Source organism: Diadema setosum, chromosome 14 (genome assembly GCF_964275005.1).
Source record: "Diadema setosum chromosome 14, eeDiaSeto1, whole genome shotgun sequence".
NCBI classification, from domain to species: Eukaryota; Metazoa; Echinodermata; class Echinoidea; order Diadematoida; family Diadematidae; genus Diadema; species Diadema setosum.
Window position 1 is genome coordinate 25,613,571 of NC_092698.1, and position 16,248 is coordinate 25,629,818.

General features: G+C 38.0%; 1 protein-coding gene across 1 annotated transcript in view; it reads right to left on the reverse strand.

Moving 5' to 3' along the window:
- Positions 1-8,255: 8,255 nt before the first annotated feature.
- The window catches only part of LOC140237457 (serine hydroxymethyltransferase, mitochondrial-like), a 35,984-nt gene continuing 27,991 nt past the window's right edge, over positions 8,256-16,248 (reverse strand). The window contains exons 9-12 of the mRNA XM_072317382.1: positions 16,054-16,153; positions 14,809-14,964; positions 13,220-13,327; positions 8,256-8,929 (exon numbers count right to left, since the gene is read on the reverse strand). Of these exons, the coding sequence (XP_072173483.1) occupies positions 8,808-8,929; positions 13,220-13,327; positions 14,809-14,964; positions 16,054-16,153 (486 nt within the window). The 3' untranslated portion in view covers positions 8,256-8,807. The remainder of the gene's footprint in view (positions 8,930-13,219; positions 13,328-14,808; positions 14,965-16,053; positions 16,154-16,248) is intronic.

Genomic DNA, 16,248 nt, shown 5'->3' on the forward strand with positions numbered 1-16,248 from the left:
TGTCATCACAATTGGGAGTGAGTTCATAGGCATCTCCTCAATGAGATGATAGAGAAACGTCATCAAACGATTTGTTGTAGTTGATATTAGACTCTGCCGATACCGTAACCAAGCTGATATCAGCATTCTGAAGACAAGTTACTTGGTGACAGTTTCGTTTATAGCACATCTCTCTGCTAGTACAATTGTACTATAAAGTGCTGTTCCTTCAGCACTACAGGATACTCTTTTTATCCTCTTGTCATTGGACATTAAGTGCAACTTTCCTTACGAGAAGCATAAAAGACAAATGAATATGGTCAGAGTTCAACACTTCTCTCATGAGCTGCAGCAACTCTACGCAAGCAGTTTCTGTCTTTTTTATTTCTATGTCAAATAGAAAAAAAAAATATGCTTTAATACACCAATTAAAATACACACCAGCCTAAATGTCCTGCAGTTGGTTACTGTAAATGTGGATATTTTTGCTCGAGTATTTTTTTTGCACTCAGCTGCGTAAGATGAACTTCATGTGTTTTTAATTCCTCAGAATCAGGAAATGAATTACTGAAGTATATGGCATGCAAAAAATATTTGTGTGCTTTTATTTTCACGCTAGCTTCTGGTTGTACACAAAAATTTCCACCTGTACGGTACTTTAGATACTAATTGGTCTGCTGTCTGTACAAATGAATATGATGGTGTTGCCAACCCGTTTGCTTTATTGTACCAAAGATCGTACAATCCACAAGATGATCAACTCTCCCAATTTTACATGGCCGCTGGTGAAACGGAAGTGACTACCGCCCACTGGCATTGATCGGGTATAGAGCGAACAAGCATAGCCTTTTGCAAAGGCAGCTCGCAATCATTTGTGGACGTGCACAGACAATGTAGCGATCTGTGAGCGTAGCTGAGCGAGCTGTGTGCGAGTCTGCCGCTTGCTGTGACCAGGGAGGTGAGACAAAAACTCACTGTGCACAGTCCTTTGAAAATCAAAATAATGATAAACCTGCTGATGGTTTGGTGTGGCTATTGATGCAGTTTAATGCATTGCACCAATTCTTAGGTGTACTCATGATTCTTAACAGAAAACTCCTCCTTCCTCGTCTTTGCCTGTCTTGGTCCTACACAAACATATTGGGAAAGTACAGCTCACCTGGAAACTTAACCCGCTCAGCGCTAGTGGCGCACTCCTTAAAAATCCCACAATTCCAAGCAGCAGCGTTTCACTTTTCAACTGAGAGTTGACCATCTTATGTAGTGTATAGGATCTTTGATTGTACTACAGAAATTGTGCAAATTTGAATGCACACTTTGCAGGCATTTTGCTGGTATTCAATTAAGGACCACGTTGACAGAATGAAAAAGATGCTTTATCCCTTGTCAGGAGAAAGTTGCCACTTTCCCATTACGAGAAGATATGCAGCCTACACCTTAATGTTTAAAAGGCAGTATTTTTGCAAGTTGTCAATTTTGCAAATGTCGGGCAACTTGCGAAATTCATAAATAAATATAGAAGCCTGCCAGACATACCTCATAATATATGGAGTATACACAATCCTGGCGATTTGAGTGACTTTTTAAGATTCCCAATAGACAGTAGCATGAACTCAAACCCCGTAACTGTGCCCTACAAATTCCTTTTTATACATACATGTATCTATGTTCAGACTGTAGAAACAGGTGCTGCATCTTTCTGTAAAGACTCTGATTTAAAGTACACACTAGTGTCTTTTGATGAGATATTACTGCATTTTTTTTTTATGTATTCATGTGGTTCTGATTTATGTGAAAGCTGATGTACATGTACTAGATTTTTTTTGTTGTTCATATAATGTGTGAAGGCAATAAATTTAGGTTTTAATATTACTGAAAGATATTTCACTATTCTACTATGTATACCGCATCTACCTACTCATCTCTCTCTCTCTATGTATATGCAAGTATATGTATATATATATATATATATATATATATATATATATATATATATATATATAGTCTACATATCTCACAGTGAGTAGTTGGATAGGGTAATACATGAAACACATGCGTGAGAAAAATTCATTCTGAGAAGAAAACACACAACACAGAACTTTCATTACAATCGTTTTGCATTTATTTGGTATTCACACTCCATGTTTTCTCCACAAATATTTTGTCTTACAGTCTGGTAGAAATGTCTGGGCATTGTTAGTGCATTATGCAGTCTGAGCTGCCACACAATATATATTTGTGATAAGAAAGATATTTAGAAAACCTGTATCTAAATGGACACATTCATAGTCTTGTGTGTAGTATTACAATCCAAGCACCACCACTATATAAATACCAACATGACAGGACACTGGGAAAATAAAGAGTTAACTTTTTAAAATTAATACATTATAAACTCTTAAACTTTTTTCAGGATATTCAATTGTTTTGTATAAAATAATTCTGTGATATGCTTTCACACTTCGAACAATTAAAACACTTCCATCACTCCCTTAAAATAAAAACTTTTAGTAAGTTAAGCCTAGCAAAGACCCTACAATGCTTCTGGCATTGCTATAGTCTAATACCAAGAGCCGGGAAAATACCAGATACTGTATATACTTTCTTTTTGAGTGATTAAAAGGAAAAACATCAACATTCAGGTCATACTAGTATATGATAGTGAAGAGTAGATACTTGTTACCTACAGAGTGTGACCCAGCACTCCCCTTTTTTGCCCAAACACATGCATATGTGCGAAAACATTAATGATGCCAAACCTCTCAGAGTCAGATTAAAAGCTTAGACCTGGAAAACTGGACTTTGCTGCAAATTCCTATATGCACTGGCATATCGACATTGCACATCATAAGGCATCTCACTTGCTTCTAGGATTTTTGGTTTGTATGCATCCACCCAAAAATAATTGATTTTTCTCTGAAGAATACCTACAAATGGCAGACTTTCACATTTTGGAAATGAATACCAGAAAATACTGCTTAGTTTTTGGTTTTTATTTGCCATGGCTTGTAAGTGGAATACAAAATCAAAAGACCAGCAGGGCACAGACTACACAGAATACTACTAACATCCTGTAACGTGAAGGGAAAGTGCTTTACAAAGACACGCTGGCCATCTAGTGTAGAACCATACATAACATCACTTACAAACACATTCCTTTCTTTTTCACATTTTTCATTCTAAAGAGGATGGCTACATGTGACAATTTCACTTAACTACACACTGTGCCACAGACTTGAAGTTCAATGAATTATGAACAATGAAATGACCACAATTCATCACCTTATGTCCCAATATTGTTGATATATTTTTTCTTCTTCTTTATTTGGCTCAAGTGTTGTTTATGACAAACAACAAATGATGCATCACACGTTACCCTGGGGTACCACGTTGTGTAGCGCCACCTCACGTCCACTCGAGGACAGCTGCAGAGAAATGCATGCACTGTGTGTGTGTGTACATCGTCATTCCCATGCCACTGCATGTATACATCCATGGCACGCTGTGCTAGCAATAGCGTGTGCTTCAGTGCAGTGCAGTGCAGTGCAGTGCAGTGCAGTGGCTAGCGCGCACTAGCTCCAGCACAAAAATAATTTCCACTTTTTGGCAACCCAGGGTACAACCTTTTTAAAAAAATAAATAATTCAACAAGATGGTTGATTTTTATTTGGTACCCCACGATTCCGTTTATGTCATCAAATAATTCCTAGAAATATAAGCATTCCAATAAATTTCTCATAGCAGGCTTAACCCCTGCCCTCTTCTCTTCTGGTCTGTATCATTCTGAAACATCTCATGTTCACATACCATAATACTATGTGTACAAGCAATGAGCAAAGCACAAGTACCATTTGGTCCACAACAGCAAAGCTGGCACTTTTAAAAAGTGTACATGTAAAATGATTTGGAGGTAAATGTGAGGGCTGTGGACGTGGGCTTTAATGACTGCAAGGTTGAAAAGGGCTCCAGCAGTGAGACTGATGACTGGAGTGGGGTATGTGCTTGCTGGGTGGGTGAAGAGAACAAGTTGAGATTGGCTCAACAAGAAGCAAAATTGCGAAGACTATCCTTACTCTACAAATAATATACAGTATATCCTACCCTTATTCTACAAATGATATACACCTGTACAGAATACTGTACCCTACAGACTACAAGCCAATAGACACACTGAACTAACATCAACAAAACATGTACACTACATTATTGTAGGTCGCCAACAGATTACTGCAAACACAAATTTTTGCGGTGCAGAAATTTTAGTGCATTTCATGCAACATGAAACTACCAAGTAAATAAAAAAACAAATTTTTTACTTGTACCCACATACTATTCTATATTTTAAGTTTTGCGGAATGGAAAACATGAAAAATGCATCTTCTCCAACCACTGCGAAAAACCACTGCGAAAAAAAAAATAAAATAAAGATAAATAAATTTTTAAAAAATATTACACTGTACTGATAAATTTCTACTTTTACAGTATGCCACACTCACACAGATGTTCTCATGACAAATGCCTAATTTCTGATGGTACAATGCATCAGTAAACATGTAAATGACAGCTTGAAACATCTAGTGAAGTTAAATGGATTGAAGCACACTCGCACACACATTTCATGTTTGAAGTGTAAAATCCACTTAAGGAAACTCCACTAGCAATCACATAGTACATTCACAATGCACAAGGGTTCTTCACAGTGTAACAATGGGACAAGTAGCAGAACTGCTTTAGAAAGAGCAAGAAAATGACTCATAGCGTGAAAGAAAAAAATTACACACATACAAACAAACAAATTACTATAGAATTTTGTCTAATATTTCTGGTTCTCAATCTCAGTAAGAAAAAATCAATTTACCAATTGGGCAAGGACAAGAAAATGACTCATAGTGTGAAAAAAAAAATACACACATACAGACAAACAAATTACTATAGAATTTTGTCTAATATTTCTGGTTCTCCATCCTAGTAAGAAAAAATCAATTTACCATTTGGGCAAAGATTGCTACGGTGTAGTACAAATTTCATATCAGACAGTGATTATCAATCTGGCAGACTGAGCTGAACAGAGTACGAGTAATTTCAAGTGATGAATAGTAAATTAATCAAATCACATGGAATGACTTTCCTTCTTAAAATGTGCACACACAGAAGTGCAACTTTCCTCACCTGTCCACCACAAAAGGCTGTAGTACACAAGAATCTATGCAAGATGATGAAAGTGTCTGTTGGTATACTGAAGATTTTACAAGACTGATTGCAGTTCACGATTGTTTTTGTGTCTTACGTGTACATACTCCAGTAGAAAAGTTACATAATGTTGTAGGGCCAAGTTGATTTGGCAATGTCATTGACGCTTTTTTTTCCCCGTTCTTTCTCTCTTTGGTTTCTTCTCTCTCGCTCTCATCAGAAAGGTCGATGATCATTCCACCTACCTGTTCTCGGCACTCACATTGCTTTGATTCACAAGGAGTACAAAAACTTGAAACATTTGGCTACCGGAATACACATGATGAGACACTCAGGAGTAATCCTTGGCAACCATGAAACATCCTACTCTATCTTGAGTTATGTTGTTGTTGTTGTTTTTCCCATATATTTTTCTATCATATAAATACAGCAAAATATGAATTTCATGCTATTTGATAGTTCTAAAAAGGAATATGTGGCTATTCATTGCAAAAAGAGACACTACATTCCACAATGGTGACATACTCACTCCTATCACATGGTACTATTGTTTCATTATTGCAACACACAAACACACACATATATATATATTATATATATCTACTTCATCTGACTGGGTTACGGACTCCACAAGAAAGTGTATTAAGTAACCACATAGTTTGATTAAATATGATGAATATGAGGCAATGGTGCTATGTAAAAGTAGTACATGCTATTAAAATTGATGATGATTCATACGATCCATATCATTTACCTGCTAGAATGTACAATTTGGAGACTTAAAAAACAAAACCGTTGTCAAATTGCATTTCAAACATTCCATGCTGTGACGAAAACGGCAATCTTCTTGACATAAAAACCTTTGATCAATATGCAGCATGGTATTGCTTGAGGGATAAAAATCTAGCACTACTAATCCTCTGGCAAGAGTGAGTTCCTAATAGTTTTGGAAAGTTTTCTTCTGTGCATTTATCAAAATCTTCATAAACCAAGGAGGCATTACACTTAGAAATACCCTGAGACATCTATTTCAGAAAATACCTTCCTTTGAATCTGAAAACAGTACAAGATAATACATGTATCTCTGCTGAAATGCAGATTCAAAGGTTATATTTTTTTCTCCCAACTTTTTTCTTCCATCCTTTCTCTATTGTACAAACCACAGATCACTGTGAAATGGCCATCCTACTCCTCAGACAATCTCTTTTTCCTTTACATAGACTTTTCAATGAAAAGTCTTCATATTCTGGTCAACAGAGCGCCACCATAACTTTTGACCCGTCATCTAAGACTTTTGAACACCAAACACACATGTGGTGACTCCAATGTCACATCACTGTAGACTTGTGTACATGCAAATTTGCAAGGCAATGGAAATTTTCTGAAGTGCCTTGCACACTTGAACGTTATCATACAAATAATGCACAGGTGAGAGTGCGTTAGTGGAAATGTATTGTCAATGCCTGAGAGTGACCTACATCGCCACAAACATTACAAACATAAACCTGTGCATTATTTGTTTTATGAAATGGGTCAATGAACTGCGACATCAACTGGTAAAACTTTGTATTTCAATACAATGGGGCCCCTCTATGACTAGCCATGCAGATGACCATGTGAATCAAAATGCTGTTTTGGTTGGTGCAGTGCACCCAGCTAGCTGCACATGCAAGTAGTAGAGCAATCGGAAATCTGCCATACATGTATGATAAAACGCCATTATGCTTTCTTGCTGCATGTTTTTTTGTTGTTTTTTTCACGCCCATGCACGTTAGTAAAAAAATAAAGAGCATATGCATGACTCGTTTCAGCGCTTCTGATTGGCTACATTCTTGAACCCATTTCATAAATATCACTTATCCTCACATGATGGACAAATATGCTGCCGGATTCAACTTTCTCCTACACAGACAGACACAGAAACAGAAAATTGTTTCACATCCTTCAAGCAAGAGAGCCTCAAAACGCTTGCAGCAATATGTTGCGGCATAATGAGTTGTCACACAGGGCAACTTCAATTAGTAAACCATCACTGTTTCAGTCCATAAATGCTTCCGCTAATTCTTTCACAGGAAAAACCAGAGTTTCAAAGTGACATGCTGGGTTGAAACAGGTGTGCCATTTTTGTAGTTGAAACATGTTACATATTCATTTTAGGAAATGTAAAGCATAAAAGGAGTTCAAATTTACAATGAGTACAGAACGCAGAGCCGAAAAGAGTCAATGGTTATACTTTCGTTACGGAATAGAAGGCAATAGAGAGTAAAACAAAGTCTCAGCAAATAAATCTATTAAGTTTAAGGAAAGGAAGATAAAAGTGATGACTAACAGACACCAATCACAACTCCTATAACTATTCAGTGGTACAAGATGATTCTGAAGTGCTTCATAGTACTGAGGGAAGTGTACAGTTCTCTACTTTGAAAGAATGAAAAAAAGAGTGGGCCATCATCCATATTAAAGAGTTAATCCTGTGGCACCAATGGTCTATATCATATTTTACATATTTATCCTATAATGTGTTAGACATTTCTGTAAAAGGCTACTATTGACAATGCTCATTGTGTTAGAATGTTAATTACAATTTCTGGATAAAAGTCACACCTCCCAATTCTAAATATGGAGGGCCTTTCAAACATGATGGGATTCTAAACTGTTTCAGTTAGGATTCCCATGTTCCACGACACAAAAGTATAATTATATCACAGTCTATACATATCCCATGCGACATGGATTATTAAAAAGCCAAGTATCATATTCAAGAACAAAAAAAAACACACCCCAAAAAAAAAACCCACCAAAAAACAGAAGCCAATCTCCTCAAAGTCAAACAGACCAGCAAAACGATTGCGAATTTTTTTCTGGAAAATTGGCGAGCATCTCACCACAGCAAGCAATCACTACACACTAACCACAATTACTTTGATACAGATATAGCACATGTGCAGAAAGAAGAGCTAGACCTAAGATAAGTTGTTAAATACACTTTTGCATTCATCTTTCCCAAGGCTTTAAATAGATGAAAAATAGATAAAAACAAGCTGCCAGGTCTGCATCTACAAAAATAGTTTGATACATACTCTCAAAAGGTTGGCTTCACAGTCATCCAAGAGATCAGGAAAAAAAAAAAAATCACACAAGAATGCATAGCAACTTGATGACATAAAATAAATGTATATATCATCTGAAATTGCTGACAGCATATTGTGGTACAAGAAGCAGACTTTAGAAGTCTCTCCAGCAGATCTCCCAAATTCTCTTAGGGTGTGACTGGAAAATGTGCAAGCATTTGCGTGACAAAATTTTGACATCCACCTCCCATACCGTGTGGCAATTAAAAACTATACAGCTTTTGAATTTTCATCTTTTTTTTCTTTTCTTTTTTTTTAATACAAAAAGCTAAGCATATCTTTACGGTGCTTTTATACGAAAATGTTTGCTAGACCACGCAAATGAGACAGAATGACCATGAAGAGAATGTGGTGATATATTCACTAAGGGCAGTCTGGAAATCGGATGGTTTAAATTTGCTCACGGAGTATGGCTGTGGTTAGCAATGTCCAGCGCAATAAGGTGTGAGGGTATCTTGCCCCGAGTGATTGCTGCAGTGTTTGCACAAGCTCTGGAGAGGTGTGAGCTTACAATCCAGGCATGGGATACTGGCGGGCGAAGCTCTCCACGCGCGATTTCAGATCAGCAATCTTGCTGCCTGTCTCTGCATCATTGGTCAGGTGCTCCCTGAAATCCTTCTGCTTCTTGCCTTGAAATACAAAAAAGAAACAATAATGATAAAATAAAAAATAAATGAAACCTAATTATATTTCAAAAAATAGCAATAATAGATAAATAGATAGATAAATAAATATATAAATAAATGAATAAATTGAGAGCATATGAAATGTTAAAGACAAAATGAACTGCTGTTTTCATGATAGAAATTGTAATATTTTAATATTCTATATTATACCTAATTTTGCACATTTTTTAAATAGAACATTTCATCCATACTTTCAGTTTCACCTTATTCTAACTCCTGGGCGTGTTGAACAAAAAAGAGTGCTCTTCTCATAAGCTACAGTAACTACAACTTCTCGCTGGCCACACAGGTTCTGTGACACTCCTACAACAGAAACTTCCTATCTTGATCGAGAGGATGGCACCAATACATTATCTGTCTCGCTTATTATGAAACAGAGGGAAAATTGTGACTTGTCAATTTTCCAAAGATATTCTGACTTTGTTGTACTGGATTTAAAGTAGGGATGCCAATCTTGTAAACAGCATTGTAGCATTCTGAAGGCTGTAAAAAGTGTATTTTTCAGTGAAAACTAAATCCAATATTTTTACTTTCCCTGCACATACACTTCTGCAAAAAACCTGCGGCATTTTTTGCAAAACAAAAATGCAATACAAAATGCTGCAAAAAAATAGCAATTTTTCATCTCTGCAAAAGTAAGCCATTAGGCTTGTCTTCAGCAGGTCAAAGTTTCAAAACAATGCACTATTCTGTGGTTAGGAAATTAGCGCAATGTCAAAATAACCTGCTATTTGTGCAACAAAGACACAAATAGAGCATTATTTGATTGGGAAAATTTTCCCCAAATTCCTGGTCTAGCTTGTGAAATAGCGCGCGAATTCACAAATTATAGTCCAAGAGTATTAGTTTAACCTGGACATTTTTGGTAACAAGCTGATTTTTTTAGGATAGGTCCAGAAAAATGTCTAGAATAACATACTATAAGTCCTCATAAATACTCCTTGAGTGTTTTCTGCAATCCAAGATGGCGTCCAGAATGGCTACCATTTCCTGAAATTCTTATAATTTTCCAACCACAGAACCCAAATAAAAAATTTAAATGTCTTTATATGTTTTGAAGCATGAAGCACTCAATTGAATACATTTCAAGAGATATTGACGCACGCAAGTACCGTAATCCAAGATGGCACCCAAAATGACCGCCATTTCAGGAAATGCATATAACTTTTCAACCAGGTAACCCAAATACAAAATTTAAATGTCTGAATATATGTTTTTAAGCGTGAAGAACTCAATAAAGTACATACTAACAGTTGTTGAAGCACACAAGTACCGTAATCCAAGATGGCGTCCAAAATGGCCGCCATTTCCGGAAATGCTTATAACTTTTCAACGAGGTAACCCAAATACAAAATTGAAATGTCTAAGTATATGTTTTTAAGCGTTAAGAACTCAATAAAGTACATACTAAGAGTTGTTGAAGCACGCAAGTACCGTAATCCAAGACGGCGTCCAAAATGGCCGCCATTTCCTGATTTTTTTTCTCATGATTTTGCAAAATAGATTTCCCATGTACACACTTGGAATATAAAAAAAATATGAATTGAGTGACAAGGAACCAAATATAATACTTATTCAGAGATTTTGAAACACACATAAAGCACTTAAGCACTTTCAGAAATGATAATGCCTCCGGCACCACTTCGTGGCGGAGGCATAAAAAATAGTGTCCAAATGGCTGCCATTTCATGTTTTCTCATAACCCTGCAACTATGTAACCGCGATACGCATTGAAATATCTAAATATATACATTGAGACATAAGGAACCCAATGAATTACTTCTTCAGAGATCATAAAGCACTCATTCAGAGATCATAAAGCACATAAGTACCAATAAAACCACACAAGTTCTTCCCGAAAACCAAATGTTGTCCAAAATGGCCGCTATTTGTTTTATCAAAACATTGCTGTTTTTAGCCCGTTTCAAGAGACAAAGAAATTCAATATAACGTTAGAGATTCAACAACTCAGTGGAATATTTCCCTTAAATGTGCATAACATGGGTTGGCCTACAGGTTGGATGGGATGCATCCCCCCACCCCTTCATTTCCAGGTTAGCATGCCTGTACAGTGACGGGGCGATCAGGAAACATTTAACTGCACATTACTTGAATATGAGACCATTCTGAAGCAAATAATTTTCACACAACAATTGATATATAATGTACTCTTAAATGAATCCCACAAGGACTGGAACAATCATCCCCCAGCATTCCCACTGATCAGTTATTAGCCATTCCCTTAAATGATGATCATAAAAATGCAAGAACTCCCTCTAGTCGAAAGAGGTCCCTCCCCCCCCCCCTCCCCATCCTCCACTCGCTCATTGCCTTGAATGTACTAGTCTTTATTCTACTTACACTTAAAAAAAAAAAAATCTCCCTTTGTGGGAGGGTGCTTCACCTCATACAACTCCCCCTCATATTTCCATAAATATATATAGTTTCTTACTTATATGACAAAAAGAAATAACAAATATCTCACCAAAAGAGTGCCCTATATCTCTGAATTTCAAATTGGAAAATGCCAAAATCTCCATCGTATGGGAAGGAGTTTTGTCGTCCCACACTCCCCCCGCTCTGACACTTTCCGTAACATATATTTTTCCTAACGTTTTTAAACAGAAATCAAATACCAGATATTTCACCAAATGGGTGCAACAGACCTGAAAATACAAAAATTTCCCTCATATGGGAGCGGGCAACCCTATGACCACATACTTCCATAAAAACATATATTTAGGAGCACCTGGTAAAGTAGAGGCGGAGAGTGACGCGGTGCGATGCTTCCGCAAATTTCTTTCAATTTCCAACGTCAAAGGACACCCAGCGACGGTTAGCGATGGTGTACAATCACTAGTTTAGACTGCGTGACTGCATGTACAAAAAGGCGCTTACTTGGTGGCCGTCGCGCTACGACCACAAAATAAGCTCCTTCGCAATCTACCCTCCTGATGCGTCTCTTGTAATGAATAGAAAGCTAAGTGCAATCCAGGATTTGGGGCCACGCACTGTTTTTGACCTGAAAATTACACTTAGATATTTTAGGTTACAGAAATGAATTGTGACATGATTCAACTCCTCAGCAATGCAACTGCGAACCAAATTCGGCAATTAGTATTAAGGAAGAAATGCCATAAATATTGCTTGATGCTTACAAAAATCACGAATTTACCATTTCGCGCTACTCGCTCGCTACTCATGATCCCCGACAGGACTGTCCCTGAGCAGCTCACAACACAGAGCAAACACAAAGCAAATTTTACGATCGCATTGAGTTTTGATACTTGACATCATTTTTTGTCACCTCAAACTCATTAAAGACAATCTCAATTAGATATTTATTTCTTTTTTATTTGGGTTACCTGTTTGAAAAGTTATAAGAATTTCAGGTTATGGCGGCCATTTTGGACACCATCTTGGATTACGGTACTTGTGTGCGTCAACATCTCTTAATATGTATTTTATTGAGTTCTTCATCCTTAAAAACATATGTTTAGACATTAAATTTTTGTATTTAGGTTACCTGGTTGAAAAGTTACAGGCACTTCCAGAAATGGCGGCCATTTTAGACACCATCTTGGATTACGGTACTTGTGTGCATCAATATCTCTTACATGTATTTCATTGAGTTCCTCATGATTCAAAACATATATTTAGACATTGAAATTTTGGATTTGCGTTCTGTGGTTGAAAAGTTATAAGAATTTCAGGAAATGGCGGCCATTTTGGACGCCATCTTTGATTGCAGAAAACGCTCAAGGAGGATTTATGAGGACTTTCAGTATGTTATTCTAGACATATTTCTGGACCTATCCTGAAAAAATCAGCTTGTTACCAAAAATGTCCAGGTTTGAGCCTATTTTGACCTAATGCTCTTGGACTATTAGCACGCTATTTCGGTTGCATCTCCATCAGCCTGAAATTTTCTTGCTGAGCCCACAGAGCTTTATGTAGAGTCCTTTTCCTAGAACCGCAAAATAGTGCGTCAGTTTGAACTCTGGTCTAATGAAAACAGGCCTATTGAAAGATTTCTTTTCAATGGGAGATATACACATTTATACAGCCATCTCTTTATGTCAAATAAAAATGCAATTTGGGCAAAGGTAATCACCGACAGAGATGATCAGTTCGTAATTTTGACTGTTGCAATGGTGGCAGCTGACTTTCCATTCAAAAGGAAATACCCAGCGTCAAATGTCACCAAAATAAAAACTTGTCTTTGCTACTCACCAACTTTGCTGACAATGTCCTGTGAGAGGTTGACTGCCTCAGCAATGAGATCAGCGACCTTCACAAATTCTTCTTCCTTGAAATTTCTTGTTGTCAGAGCAGGGGTACCTGATACCAAAGCCACAAATAATGACAACAACAGTTACATAAAAGTAGTCATAAGTTGACGACAAAGTCAGACTGAAATATCTTAATGTATCAAGTCCATGGGTATTAATCCTTTTAAAAATTGCAATGTAGTATGATGTCATGTATTCACACAACTCAAAGTTTATGTCATGACTTTGATTGACGTAAACACTGAGCACATACTGCAGCTCTATACATCTATCCATTTATTCCTTCTTCTTTTTTTTTCTTTTTCTTTTTTTGCTTTTTACATGAAGAGTGAATTCATTTAACAAGAGACCCATGGGTCTAGCGCTCACCTGAGTATCACAAGTTCATCTTTCACACAGTCATTAATCTAAATTACACACAGCTCTACCAAAATTTGGCCAGGCATTCTCAAGTAGAAGATGAACATGTACAATTAGGGCCCTAAGTCGGACCCCCCCCCACTCATAGTATCAATTTTAGCTCTATCACTTCTGGTTCTAGAGAAGAACACTCTTTTTTAAGATTCCTTAATTTGGGGGATGGGGGGGGGGGGGGCAGGAGCATGGTGCCCATTTTAGCAAATTGAGATCCTAACCCCCTAGGGATGCTACCTGCCAAGTTTGGTGAACATCCATCATGAGGCTTTCAAGAAGAAGATGAAAATGTACATTTATGTCCCAATTTGGACCTCCCCATCCCTCCCCCTGCCCGCAAGGGGGGGGGGGGGGGGGGCACCCCTGGATCTGCTATCAAACAAACTTGAAACTACAGTCATTAACGTACTAACTCGTAGTATTCACTTAGCTCTATCACTTCTGATTCTAGAGAAGATTTTTAAAGATTCCTTAATTTTTGGGGGGAGGTTGGGCCCCCTGGGGGCCCCTGAGTGTGGCATGGTGCCCATTTTAACAAGTTGAGATCCTAACCCCCTAGGGATGCTACCTGCCAAGTTTGGTGAAAATGGGTCATGGGTTCTCAAGAAGAAGATGAAAATGTACCTCCCCCCCCCCCCCGCCCCCCCCCCCCCCCCCCCCCCCAAGCAAGAGGGGGCACCCCTGGATCTGCCATGAACAAACTTGGAACTACAGTCATTAATGTCATTAATGTACTAATTTATAGTATGAACTTAGCTCTATCACTTCTGGTTCTAGAGAAGATTTGTAAAGATTCTTTAATTTCCGGGGGTTTGGGGTCTCCTGGGGCCCCCTGGGGGCCCCCTGGGTGGGGCATGGTGCCCATTTTAACAAATTGAGATCCTAATCCCCTAGGGATGCTACCTGCCAAGTTTGGTGAAAATCGGTCTTGGGATTTTCAAGAAGAAGATGAAAATGTAAAACATTTACACACGACGCATGACAGACGACGGATGCGGGACGAGTAGCGATTGCAATAGCTCACTTGAGCCTTCGGCTCAGGTGAGCTAAAAATTGAAACATGTCAAAAGCTGCAGGTTATCGTAGCATGCTAAAGGCCATTAAAGAAAAACTCACCAAGTCGCATGCCGCCAGGGGTGAAGGCATTCTTGTCGCCCGGACACGTATTCTTGTTGACTGTGATGGAGATCTTCTCCAGAATCAGTTCTACCTTGGTTCCGTCGAGACCCATGGGTCGAAGGTCAACAAGAAGAAGGTGATTGTCAGTGCCACCTGGGAAATGAACACAGAGATTATCAAAATGAGAATGAACAATAAGACCTTGCAAACATTATGTGGAATGGACTTACATGTATTCAGACTTGCCCCTGCATACATGAGTCAAGCTCTACCCACTACCATGGTGGCTACTGCTAGCCGATGGGCGACCCAACCTCTGATGCTACAGGTTAAGTGCCCATGATGTTTGAAGTTTCCATATTACATAACTGTGGCAGTTCCTAGAAGCTGAAAAGACTAGAACACCACATGACACATCTGCTGCATCAAAACAAGGGGAAATTCCATTTCTAAGTATGCAAAGTGATGCTCTGGAGGCATCACTACTGATAAACAAAGTTACTGTTCCTCAGAAATTTATCATGAAAGTGTCCACAGCTATGTAAGATAAGCATTTTCTGGAATATTAGAGATTTATGAATAGACTGCTGCAACTAAAACTGACCAAAATAGACCTTAAATGCTTCCAGCTAGTGACCACATAAAGTTATCCCTTCTAGAACTTGAATGATAATGTCTATAAAAGAAAAAACATATCACTGAAGCTGATGTTCCGTGGGCATGAAGCAGCCAGACTTGTACTTCAAAATGTAAAGGATGCACCTGAGTTTCTGTGCAATGTGTAGGGCTGCTCACAATTAAGTAAAGTAAATCAAAGTAGAGGACATTCTGGACAGCAACTATGGGGAATTGTGTCTTACATACATTTTAACATGTAAAAACACAATTCCTAAATAAGGGTGGTATTTTATCACTTTGTCAAGACATGAATTTAAAGTACTGTATAATCTGTTATTTTCGCGTACAGATATTTTCGCGAATTAGAAGATCACAGACATTTTTGCGAGATGTTGTTTTCACAAATTGACACCAACACTATCTTGCATGCATTGTTACTCAAGTGTATGGCGACACTTTCTTGTGTTGTTATATTCGCGATCCAACTGTGATTCGCGAAATTTGCAAAAATTAAACCCTCGCGAAAATAACCACTCATACAATAGCATGAAAGAGAGAGAGAGAGAGAAAACAGAAGAATGAGATGAGGGTGGGGCGTAAGGAATGGGGAGTTGGAATACAAACCTGTAAGCAGAGTGAATCCTTTCTCCATCAGCCTGGCACCAAGAGCCTGTGCGTTCTTGATGACTTGCACCTGGTAATCCCGGAACATCTGGGACTTGGCCTGAGATAGCATCATCCATACACAAAATGGATTATTCTCCTACTGCTTGCTTCAAATTCATGGATATCCCTAGTACTGACAGTGAGCTGACAAAG